General features: G+C 28.2%; 2 protein-coding genes across 2 annotated transcripts in view; both read left to right on the top strand.

Annotated features, from left to right (window-relative positions):
- LOC148226159 (uncharacterized) overlaps positions 1–3,585 on the top strand; it is a 156,593-nt gene extending 153,008 nt beyond the window's left edge. Inside the window, exons 6-7 of the mRNA XM_088203831.1 lie at positions 48–199; positions 1,360–3,585. Coding sequence (XP_088059957.1) covers positions 48–199; positions 1,360–2,700 — 1,493 coding nt within the window. The 3' untranslated portion in view covers positions 2,701–3,585. The remainder of the gene's footprint in view (positions 1–47; positions 200–1,359) is intronic.
- Positions 3,586–6,113: 2,528 nt separating this feature from the next.
- LOC148226158 (spaetzle-processing enzyme-like) lies at positions 6,114–12,546 on the top strand. The gene is made up of 14 exons (XM_088204560.1): positions 6,114–6,255; positions 7,385–7,491; positions 7,551–7,680; positions 7,746–7,897; positions 8,727–8,845; positions 8,902–9,054; positions 9,130–9,256; positions 9,733–9,864; positions 9,925–10,085; positions 10,381–10,400; positions 11,072–11,132; positions 11,204–11,356; positions 11,751–12,009; positions 12,253–12,546. Exons 1-14 carry the CDS (start codon positions 6,174–6,176, stop codon positions 12,418–12,420), a joined length of 1,824 nt encoding a protein of 607 aa, XP_088060686.1. The 5' UTR covers positions 6,114–6,173; the 3' UTR covers positions 12,421–12,546.
- The last annotated feature ends 765 nt before the right edge of the window (positions 12,547–13,311 follow it).

Raw genomic sequence — 13,311 nt, 5'->3', positions numbered from 1 at the left:
CTATGTTTATCAACTTAATATTTAAACCATATGTTTTTCTCCAATAGTTCCTACTTGGGCGTTGAGTGAATCAGGAGGATGCTTAGTTCGCTCCATACCGTCTTTGACTGTTCAATATCTACCAGAGTTAGCTGCCGTCAGATTAGCATCAGATTGCGGTCTGGATGGAACGAAAAGCGTTACGTGTAAAGCTAATGAAGTAAGTAACAAAATTCATTTTCACAAGACAAAGTTATCTACTTTATAAATGATTGTTGCACGACAATTTTCAGTATATTTTCTATAATTATGCAGAATCCTCGTTGCCTTGTCGACGTCTGAAAGATATAGTAATAAAAAGCTTTGGATTTCCGAACGTGATAGCTGAACTAGGATCGACGTGAAGAGGGAAGCGGCTGATTTCTCAGTCTTTAAGTCTCAATGATCTGCGTTACTCCCCTTTGCTTTTGAGTTCAACTCAATTCTCGTGTGTATAAGTTTGGAGCTAAGATTGAACTCCTTGTTTATGTGTTTCAGAAGCGAGTATAGAATGGTAGTACTGTGTATATGATTTTAAACACGCAACTAACCTTGGTAAGGTTCCGTGTTCGCCCACTTTGTAATTTGACTTGTTAAAATCCGTTCCATAATTATGTTACCTGACCATTAAAGTTTAACCTAACCTTTTCAATGTAATAGCACTAACATGTTTAAAGGGATCAATTTGCTGTCAATACAGTATAAATAATAGCACTTACAGTGGGTAAGAAACTTTCATTGTAATGCATTTAGATAATCCCTTTTTTATGACCGACATACAAAATATTCATAATGACACCTTGGCGCGTTCTAAAGACTAATGACATTGTTTTACGACGCTTTTAACGCGTAATAATACAGCGATAATGAGATTCAAATATATACATATATTTCCAATATTCCCAATTTTTAACGATCACCTTTTGTGGTAACGAGATTTTTGTTGTGTGATGTGTAGTTTAACTTCCCAAACGGGTTGATAATGATGTAGTGATCTTTCTTAAAATTGTTCAAGCGGTCGTTATGGTGACCTCTAAATTGTAAATTGTAATTAAAACTCCCACACATTTTTAACAATTTCAGACAGTACGACTTTTAAAATAATGCTTCATTATTAGCTACAGATGACCACCGACTTATTGATTCCTTATAAACATCACTTTCTCCTGTTTTAAACTGATGTATAATTTGTCTATTAAAATGTCATAAACAAAAACGAGCGATGAATTTTAGCAGCAGTTTCTTAAAAATATTTTTAGTAGCCTTGTCCAAATATCTCTCGTAGTATTTGTCAAAGTGCAAAGCTGAACTAATTATTAATTTGTATTTAAATGTTTTCAGGAACACAAAGATATTCTCAGAGAACTTTCATGCTTCATGAGTGAAGATGATTTCGCTGACAATACAGTAACAACAGTAGTCGATGGAGATGCCAGCAGCGGCTCAACAAGTCGCCATTCAAGTTGGTCCTTCACACCAACAACGTCTTCCATGGGGGACTTTTCTTCATCTACGCGTCTCCGTCGAGAGACTCCGGATTCATCGACTCCATTGTCAATCGAAACTACAACCGCTATAGTTGGCTCACGGAACACATCGAATCAAACGAGTCCTTCAACGTCTAAGCAACCCACAACAATGTCTCCATCGACAACTCCAGTGCTTGTACAAGAGGTGACTGTTCATAAGATCACCGAAACTCACGTTAGCGAGAGTCCAGCCAAAGCAACTTTCACTGAATCACCCAAAAAAATCAACCTGATAAAAGAACGAAAACATCAGAAAGAACACGTTGATATATTCACACAACCGACCGACCATTTCATCCCACCATTAGTAATGGCGAAGAGTAAAGTTAGCACTGATATGACGCTTGTATCAGCCGAAAGCAAGCATTTACAAAATAAGGCTTCACATAAAATACAACCGCATATTGGCACGACAGTACTTCCAATTGTTCATTTGAAGCCAACTCTCATCAAAGGCGATGTAGTATCGCCCGTTAAAATCGAACCATTGACAACTACTACTACAATTAAACCAGAAACGCACGAGATTTATGTAACCTCCATTAAACCAGAACCAACAACTGTTCAGCCGATAATCATCGCTCAAACGACAATTCTGCCAAGTGATGATTATCAAAATGTTAAATATAAAAAGCCAACTAAAAATAAGAAGTATGACAAAAAGAAGGAGGAGAAGAAGAAATATAAAGATTCGATAACTGAAATTCCAGAGCTAATCACGGAATCTCACAAAGTCGTGCAAGTCACAATCAACTCGATCGATCAAGGAATGACAACTATAGATATAACAACAAGGCGTATAGAGGCAATTGAAAAATATACTACAACTGCACCTTCAACCATCTTAAAAACAGAAATTATATCTACATTAAATCCTGTAATAGATCCAAACATTATGAAGTTGAATAAGAAAGGCAACATCAATAAAGATAGTGAAAACATAGATCTAAAGTCAAATGCAACGATTAGTAGGGTCGAAAGTAAAAATGAAAGCACAACGATTCAATCAGATGCGTCTAGTAAAATTGAAGCAATAGAATCTGTAGACCACAGTCCTGAACCGTTACCTCGTCCCAACCGATCTAGATTGCTGACGCATCAACCACAACACAGGTCACTATATCCATACTTTTTTAATAGAGTTCTAGGATAATTTGATAATAATTTACCCAATATACTATTGAGTGTTCATAGCACAATGTGATTTACAATGTCATTAAACATGTTAGTAACGTGTTAGTTAAACATGTTTATAATCGATATTAAAAACATCTAAAGGAATGGATAAGTTACTAAAATATCATATAAAGTTTGCACAAGCACGCTGATTGGTAAATAGTAAAGTATATGTTTTCTGCACAATATGCACAGCATTAACAAAAAATATCGTTTGTAACTATGTATCGTATTAATTTATGTACTTATTTCAAAATGCACCATATTTATTACATAGAAGTATGATGAATTATAAAATAAATATAGTACACAAACCTTCAATAACAAAATGTAACACTAGACAAAACTAGTATGACGATTCTACTAAGTGCATAGATAAGAAATGATTAAAAGAATTTATTGTTAGACTAGTTTAAAATATATAGTTTTTTCACTACTGCATTGTAATGAAAATTAAAATTTAATTAAAAAAATATTTATTTGTACACATTTTTAAAACTAGTCTAACAAAATTATAACATACCTTTTTCTCCAAATAAAACGTAGGATAATACATAGAACTAGTTCGATATTTTTTGTTTTTAATTATAAAAAATTAATGCCAAAATTATTTTAGCATTACAATAATCTAATTTATTTATTGTTATCTCAAATAAAATATAATTTAACATATTCTAAATTGTTGATAAATCAGCATGTTACAAATTCAAAATACTGTATAAATGCGAAAATTTTAATTATTTCATCGTTATCAATACAATTGTAAATATTATATAATCAATTAAAAAACAATATTCTCGGTTACATTGATCTAATATTATGTAATTACAATGAAAATAATATATATTTGTCATGAATGTAATTATTATTTTAATTTTTAATAAAATTTGTTAAAAAATACTTTTTTATTTTAGGATTATATAAGTTAAAATTAGTGGATATAATTAATTAAAAATTAAATTAAAAAATAAATGGTTTGAAACTTGGCTAGTATAAGTATCAAAGTTATTCATTAACTCGTTTAATATTTCGTTTCGTTCATAGATGTCTACATATATGGAGATATAAAATATACAAAAAGAAATATTTTGATAGATCTATTTATAAAATATTAAGCAATAACATACTATTACAGTTTTAAATAATGTTTTTTTAATGAATTACAATAGTACATTCCTTGCAGCTTAAAAATTTTCATGATTATATAATTATTTTATCAAAAATATGTTTAATTTCACTTGTACAATAGTGAGTACTTAAATGGTTTAATTTGATAGATAAGTTACCACAAAAAGATAAAAAAACATTTTAATATCCTGTAATAACTAATGATAATTTAATGTTCTAAAGCAAAATTTATATAAATTATATTTATTTAAAGTAATAAGAAAGACTACAGCACATATTCTAATTTAAAATTATATTATTTAAACCAAAATTAAACATTTAAAAAAAACAGTAATAGTACCATCCCACTTTTTTTTCAGCTCCTCATAATAATCGCCGAAAACATTATTGTGTTTGGCAAGCTCGTTAAGGATCTGAATGTCTTGTGCATATTTAGCGTTCCCAAGCGAGGTATACGACTGCATACAGCTATTTTATTCGTCTTTGAAATAATGATTGTTTTGTCTTATATATCGATATTGTAAAGAATTGAGCATTATGTTTTTTATAAACATTTTGATGTAGCCGCTCAAAAACAATAGAGACAATACCCCAAATCAATAATATAAATAATATTTTCAAAGAGTGATTTTTTTGCACGCTACTATAAATGACACTGACCCTTTTTTGTTAATGTGAGATCCAGCAGCTATATGTATTTATTTATAAGTACTTATTGATACTGTTGTTTAAGCACCTTCATAACTTGTTATAATTTAAAGGGCAAATAAAAAAATTAACCAACACGTCTCGAAAGTAAGTCCACCATAGTATAAACTGCCTACCAACAATTAAAGAAATATCTCATGACTAAACAATTGCTTTAATAATTAAAAACATTGTAAAGACTAGTTTTTGTTTGAAAAGTACGTGTATTCGCTGCACAATATATTCTACCGTGCACATAATACTATTGTTATTCTACTCTTTGGTTACCAATCACTGGAGTGGCCATCTAGGCCGTTTTTATTTTAAGGCATGAACACATTTTGTAGGTTTGTCCAAGAAGCAATGCAATTTTCTCGAGAGGTGTCTCGACCAGAATTATAAAATATGTGACACTTAAACAAAGAAAAAAGAAACGTGGTGAGAGATGCAGAAGGAAAACGACACTGAAACGCTACGGAGTCACAGCAGCAGAAACAATGCAAGAAACTACACCATCAGCGGATCATCCTGAAGCATCACGAAGATTCTCAACTGCTTTGCAGAAATATCATCCGACAATAATACAACTCGACACGCGACATATGACTTTTAAAATCTGGTATTTTAACTTCACCGCCTGATAGCGACATCTACATTTCTCTCTATATATATATATATATATGTGTGTGTTTATAAAATAAACTGTTGCTAGATTTTCTTGCGTCTATGTGGCTGCAAAATCACATTTCTTCGGTCTCCAAACACGAAACTGTTAATGCACGTTTACTCGGATACGCATTGTTTATTTGTGCGTTGAGTTAAGCACCTGGTCATCTTAAAAACTAAAACCATTATGAAAACAGTTAGAATTAGACGGATTAAGGAAAACTATTAAAGATGGCGATGACCCATCCTGTGTGTTTGGGCCAAAACTATTATCCGTTCACTTGGATACGCATAATTGTTTTTTGTGTCACAAACGAAGAAGCTCTGATTCTAAGTAAATCGGAGAGGTAAGAATCAATTAGTTTTATTAACCTTTTACCGGATCTTACGAACTAATTTCGGCACAACATTAATGGATTTTACCGACAGTGCTACTGAGTTTTGAAATATTTATTTAATTATAAAAAACAAAATATAAACATAGCTTAAAATAAAATATCGATGTGTGAAAAAATATAATAATTAAAAATCATAGCACAGATTTTTACTATTTGTTGGAAAAATTCATAATATTGTATCTTTCTATTTTTAACAAACTACTTAAAATATGTTTTAGTTGTAATGTGATTATTACTTATCCTTTTATACATTGTTTAACGAAAAAAAACATCTGGTAAACTACTGTACGTTTAACCCTTTTTCAAAAATATACAATTTTTATCAAAACAATTTTATTTTAAAACACAAATAATTTTATGTTAATTTAATGTAAATAATTCAAACTATATTATTTTTAACAATAACTATGTATTATTTAAACTTTTACGTTATCATAACTAAAGTTTAAGAAGCAGCAGTCTCAACCACAATTTTCACACATTTATAAATACTACTTAACCTTAATAGTAGTATATTATTTCTTAGTATTCTTTTTGTTCATTTAAAGACATTTATATTGTATAATACACAATGAGACACAAAGTTATACATTTTATTCTTATAATTGCAATAATTTGCAATTTTGCCGTTTCAGCAAAATTTCAAAATAGAAGTAAATATATTTTTATGAATACTTATTATTGGTTTAGTCAAATATAACAAATCTTTAAAACATATTTACAATTATTATTATATATTACAATTTAATTTATTATGTATTTAAAAAATGCCATGTAACATATTTTTTTTACCTATCTAACTGTCAACGCAGCTAATAGGATTTTTTTTAATTTTTATATATTATATTATGTTGTGAGACACATTTATCCTTGCAAACTTTTCTTTGGGTTTCAAAAACTTACCACCGAACAAGTTCATGTGCTTCGCCTCTTGAGTCCTCTTGTTCGGTTTTCAACGTCGGAGAGACGGACAGCCTCTTCGTCGACATGCCCTTGCAGCCTTGCTTAATGAGCTGTTTTTTGTATTGCCTCGCTTACAGTCTTTATAACTCTATACCAAGATTACATCAAATTTTGCATCAAATTAATGCAAATATCGTGACATAAAATATAATTATTGTATTTTAAAAAAATATTATTTGCTTTTTTGTGAATATAAATATATTATTATTTTATTGCTAATGTGACTCGTATTTAGTTCGACGACGTTAAGAACATAAACTCCGCTAAGCTTAATCGATAAATTGGTTCTAGAAATAGTTGATCTAATTTCTGTGTATATCTGTAAACTTGCGGTTTTTCCGTAATCAACAATTTAATTTTAATATAACATTGTATTACCGCAGACATCCTGTGCAAAAATACATATTATTAAATTTCAATTTATATGTAAAGGAATGCCTCTACATATAAATCAGGTCTCTACGTAAAAACAGCTGTAAAAGCTGTATTTTACTTATATACTTATAATACAAATGCAAGTAAATATTGTTTCAAAAATAAAATCAACGGTAACTAAGCGAATGTACGATAATTTTACATACAAATAAAATAATTTTACCTCAGTGGCAATTTATAATACCAAAAAGTAGTTTTTTTTTTGTAAAAAATCCAATTAAATCATGATACAACAATTTATTTACAATATAATATTGCAATACTTTGATTCTCCTCAGTAAAACAAAACTATATTAGTATAAGTTAAATTTTTTTCGTGAATATAATACAATTTAAATGAAATTGAAACACTAGCATACATGTGAGATTTATTGTGTGTTTAAGCCAAAGCAAGTCCATGCAAAATTAAAAACATAAGAGGAAGATGTTTACCAATTAACAGATGTCCTAAAGTGTTGGATAGTATGCGTAGGGAAGGAATAGTACCACAGGTGATACATTGTTTTATGTAAAAATATATTTTAAGATGTTTAATAATGCGTTATTATAGGTATGCTTCTCTAGTAAAAAAGTACTAGTTGTTTGCTGCACATCTACTAAGCCACCACCGCCTCCTACTTGTAAACCATTTGGAATAGATAAACTTAAAGTAAATAAAACTGAAAGTAAAGCTTGGAATAGTAAGTATTATATAGTTAAAAAATATACTGATTAAAACATTGTAACAGTTTATGCTATAACTTAGAATGCATTGATATTCTAAATATAATCTACCCGTGTATTGATGCAATGACTCCAAATGGAAAAATCAAAATACGGGAAAACCGTTGCAATCACGATGCTGTTGAATTAATCATGGGTGGGAGAAAAACAAATTTGAATGAATTTCCTCATATGGTGAGAATCTATAAATTTATATGTATTAATTTTGATGTATTTTACAGTATATGTGTAGTACGAATGATAAATATATTATTTTCTCTCGCATATACATAGGTGAAGTCATATTGAAACACTTTTTAACTGTTAGGTATTATTAGGTATATTTCTACAAGTGACAAAAATAAGTGTCAACGTCGAACATGATTTTCAATTGGAATTAATCGATCTTCAAGCAAATGATAGTTTGAAGATATTTTTTAAAAATGAAACATTAATTTCCATTTATGCTAAATTAAATGAGTCCGACTTTCTTAAGTTAAAATCAAACGCTAGAAAAATAATTTTAATTTTTGGGAGCACATATATATATATGTGAACAAACATTTTCCAAATTAAAATATACAAAATCAAAAAATTGATCACGCTTAACATATGTTGTCTCGAAAATTACTTGCAAATTGGCACACAAAATTGAAACCGAATTTAAAAGAAATAATTTTGTCAAAAAAGGCGCAAACTTTGCAGTATCAAATTTATATATTATAGTTTGGGTCTGTTCACAGTCTGTTCACATCATACGATATGTAAAACTAAAAAAAAAATATATAGAAAAAATTCAATACTTGGAATACCGTTATTATTACTTTCTTTATTTTTAATATGTATGTAGTTTAATCTGTATGTGTACATACTCGTGAGTGTTTTTCTTAATTGTATTATTTATAACTTCATAGATAAAATAACATCCATACTTATTTGGTAATTGTTAATACATCTCAATAGCTTAACCAATAAACATTTATATATTATTAAAAATCTATTATTATTTTTTTTATCTCTCTAGGCTTTGCTAGGATATGAGAATAAGGAATACAGTTTAATAGAATGGAGTTGTGGCGGAACCTTGATAAGCGATGAATGGGTTTTAACAGCAGAACATTGCACTCGGAACCTAAAAACAATGTAAGGTATTAAAATATAATAGCAACAAGAATAAAATATATTTTAAACCATTGCAGGTCAGAGGTTAAACACGTAAGACTCGGCATTTTGTATAAGTACACTCAAATGAGCAGAAATACTCATTTTACCGTGAGCGAAATTGTACATCATCCGTCGTATACGGCATTGCAGATTTATAACGATATAGCATTACTTAAATTAAATAAACCGTACAAAACTTTTAATTTTAATATTATACTGTGCTTTTATCAATGTTAAAAATTCTTTTATATATTTCAATTTAGGGCTATATTTTCTGAAAATATTATACCTGCTTGCCTTCATACAGGAAATCTAATTTTAGATGCAAAAACTATAGCAACAGGTTGGGGGAAAACAGAAAATGGAGGCACAAGTGACTACATGCTAAAGGTTCGATTAGTTATTAATTTCAATAAATAATATTATATACAAACAAATCTTACTTATTACGCAACGATATACAGAGCAGCCTAAATACTAACTGATGCTTTTATTCATGTGTGTAAATATATAAACTATTGCTGATACAATACATAGTAAAAACATTGAATTCTATCTTTAAATAAAATTATAAAATAAAACCGAATAGAAGTAAAAACTTTTTGAAAAATCCTACAAGCATACGAGTATATCAACTCCGATAACGCAAGCTATATATTACACATGAATTATAAATTGTTTTTAAAAACAATGCACATTTTTTTGAAACGACTGCTGTGTATATTATAATGATACTATGACATAAAAACAACAATAGAAAGAACTTTGAATAAAATTATTATTACAATATCATTTACGTCTGTATAGAAGTTGTGTTAATATTGAGAACGTTAATTGTTTTTAATGCAATATTATTATTTTTACAGACAGTAATTAAAAAATATGGTCACTCCAAATGCAAAAAAATGTATAACGTGAATAGAAGACTTCCTGAGGGCGTGAAGGAAGAAACTCAATTATGCTACGGAGATTCTAATATGTTACGTGATACTTGCAGTGTATGATCTTAGAATTATTAATTATTATATTTTGACATATAAAACATGTTTCTTTTTTAGGGAGATTCGGGTGGACCTATTCAAATATACAATATGGATGTGCATTGCACATATTTAGTGGTAGGAATAACATCTACCGGAAGCAAGGAATGTGCTACTTCAAAACCTGCGTTATATACTAAAGTTGCAGCTTATATTGATTGGATAGAACATGTTGTTTGGCCATAATGTTTTAAATAAACTAATTTATTTTAATAAATTCTTACAGAAAACGATATTAAAAAAAAAAAACTTTTTATTTTAAATATATAAATAGTATTGTATTTTTTCTATTGTAAAATGTATGTTTATTAATAGTAATATAATATTAATATAAACTAAAATAAATTTATAAACACTAAACCTATTATTTCAAGAAATTATTTTTAGACTGTTAAAATATTAAATATAATTTAGTTACATTTTACGTTTTTTATAGACATTAATATTGATTTTAATTTTAGTAACAAATACCAGTGTGCTATCTGGACCAGAGTGTAAGTGTGTTTATTTTTATATAATACAAAGTTAATTGGCTATGTATACGTATCAATATTGTTTAGGAAAAAAATGTATGAATTCAAGTGCAATTATTATTTTTATTTTATATACTTGATGTTATCTATATCTGAAGAGTTTCAGTATCATATATATATATATACTTATAATAAAATATGTTATTTAAATTCATCGTAAACTTATTCTAGGCATTATTGGGTTTTGACGAAGTAGATGGTACCAGAACCGGCATAAGATGGGACTGTGGCGGTTCGTTAACCCTTTAAGGAGTATCGCCGTACATGTACGGCGTTCGATTTTTCACTGTTTTGAGGTATCCAAGATAATATTATATTTATATAATATGTAAATTGTAAATGATTTTTATAGAAAATAATACCATTGAATTAATTTAAAAAAAATAAAAAGACCGAATAAATATGTTAAATAAATTAACAAATTTTGTTGAAATATATTAAAATATACTAATACAAAAAAGTAGTAAAATAAATAAAAGCAATAAAATATTGAGAATTCTTATATAATTTACTATAAATTCAATATAAAATAGTAATAAATAAATAATATGAAAAAATACATAAAATTAAATCACTTCTTAATGTACACTAACAAATTAATAAATATGTTTAAATAAACTCACTACTCAAAGGGTTAATCAGCGACCAATGGGTTCTTACAGCTTCGCACTGCACATATAACATACTGACTGCGTAAATAAATTATAAAATATTTATAAGTACCAGTCATAACACTAATATTGTTAAAAATATATTATTTACAGGAGTACTGTTTCATACGTGAGACTCGGTGGAGAAGATCAGAATATAGAGGCCAAACCCGAATATTTGTTTAGAGTAAAAACTATTAAAATTCACCCAAAATATTCTGGTTTGAGAAAATACAATGATATTGCGCTATTGAAATTGGATAGAAAGTGAGTGATTATTATAGTTCTTTAAGTTATTAACATATCAGGTAGAAGTGAATTAAAGCAACTACATTTATTCAGTACCTAAAATATTGTTTAAATTACACCTACCGAGTGGTCGACTTAGTTGATCCAGTTAACCAAGCTAATTTGAACCCTTGACACAATACTCTACCGAGTAATATTAAATTTTATTCTATGGTAGCCGAGAATCAATTAAAAAATTTGAATAAATATTCTTCATAAATGTAAATTAATCTAAAAATATATTTACAAAACGTATAAAAATTATCTTTTCCTCACTTTTCTGTATTTCATATATGCATTTTTTAAACAATGTTCCACTTCTACCTTTACTTTCTTATTTTTACTAAAGGTTTATTTTATTATAATATTACAGAGTGACGTTCTCCGATGCTGTTATTCCTGCGTGTCTTCACACTGGCGAACCTGTGTTAGATGCAAAAGTAATTGCCATAGGTTATGGAAAAACTGAAGATTTCATTCAAAGCGATAAATTAATGAAAGTAGTTATCGATAAATTTAAACACACAGAATGTGCTAAAAAACACAGGCCAGATAGAAAATTACGCTATGGTATTATGGAAGAGACCCAAATATGTTATGGAAGCAACGTAAAAGCTGTCGATAGTTGTGAGGTAGATATTCTTGATATTAATTATAAGCTAACGCTAATTTTATATAATATTTTTTCTAAGCAATAACATTAATTGCCCACTGCTCGATTAAATTGTATGATATATAAAATATAAATTTTAACTGATTTTTAAAGATTAGTAAAAGTAACTGACGCGTATGAAATTAATGTATTTAGTACAATATTAAAAAAAAATCTTTGCCTTATATTTTTTTAAATTAATAAGTAAACTTTACTAATACAGGGTGATTCTGGCAGTCCTATTCAAATATACAACGAAGAGATGGATTGTACCTACAACATAATAGGTATAACATCGTTCGGCAGAAGTTGTGGAACAACAGGTACGCCAGGCGTTTATACAAGAGTATCACGATACATCAAATGGATTGAAAGTATCGTATGGCCGTAGTGATATAAATAACTTAAAATTTAATGGTAAGAATTTGTTAAATGTTTAAGCAAATTTATTACTTATTTCAATATTATTTTATTACATAATATTTTTTAAAATAAAAAATAAAGGTGTATAAATTAATTACAAATGTTCTAACCCTAGATTAGATTATTCACGAATAAATCAATAAATGGTTTTAAGCTTGGCTAGATAAAAGTTTAATATAAACTTAATATTTATTTTCCATTGTTTATTATAATTTTTCTTACGAGATGTCTGAATTTAAATTAACTAATATGTTTACGAAAATGTGAAGTTTTTTTAATATTGTCAATTTCCTTACTTTACTCAATTGCTTTGCTTAATGTAAGACAATTTAAAAAGATAAAGCTCATAAATATGTATCATTGATAGTGATTCAAACCTTACATCATTTGCAGAAGATAAATAATAATTTATAGTACACATTTGCGTACATATATCCTATCTTATTCTTATGAAATATTTTAAAATGATCTGTGCTTCTAAATAACAACAAATAATGTAATCTAATCATTAATTACAAAAACGCAGAAATCGAGTAAAACAATATTAAAATATTTTTTAATCTGTAATACTTTAATGATGAGCTACGGTATATCTAACACATAAAAAATATCCCATATCACTATCAAGTAACCAAACGTGTTTCTCATTAGTTTTTTTATATACATATACAGTATTAGCACTCCAAATACCTATAGTATTAGATCTTTAATGTGTTCTATCATAACAAAATGTTGTTAAGACAACGAACAACGAGGTTATCAATTATCACGCATAATACAATTGCCATTCTCAAGACAACCAAAAGAACACCGCAAATTGTTGTCCAAAAAAAAAAAAAAAAAAATTAATATAATATTA

This window comes from Plectrocnemia conspersa, unplaced genomic scaffold (genome assembly GCF_051122295.1).
Source record: "Plectrocnemia conspersa isolate PC_06_02 unplaced genomic scaffold, ASM5112229v1 ptg000014l, whole genome shotgun sequence".
In the NCBI taxonomy this organism is placed as follows: Eukaryota; Metazoa; Arthropoda; class Insecta; order Trichoptera; family Polycentropodidae; genus Plectrocnemia; species Plectrocnemia conspersa.
Note: the sequence above shows the minus strand (reverse complement) of the source record. Positions and strands in the feature narration are given on the sequence as shown.

What these genes read in the sequence shown, in the direction of transcription:
- LOC148226158 (XM_088204560.1), top strand. Translation starts at nt 6,174, where the DNA reads ATGAGACACAAAGTTATACATTTTATTCTTATAATTGCAATAATTTGC. An exon ending in ACTCGGAACCTAAAAACAAT is followed by an intron (nt 8,846 to 8,901) that starts GTAAGGTATTAA and finishes AAACCATTGCAG; the next exon opens with GTCAGAGGTTAAACACGTAA. An exon ending in TGTGCTATCTGGACCAGAGT is followed by an intron (nt 10,401 to 11,071) that starts GTAAGTGTGTTT and finishes CACTACTCAAAG; the next exon opens with GGTTAATCAGCGACCAATGG.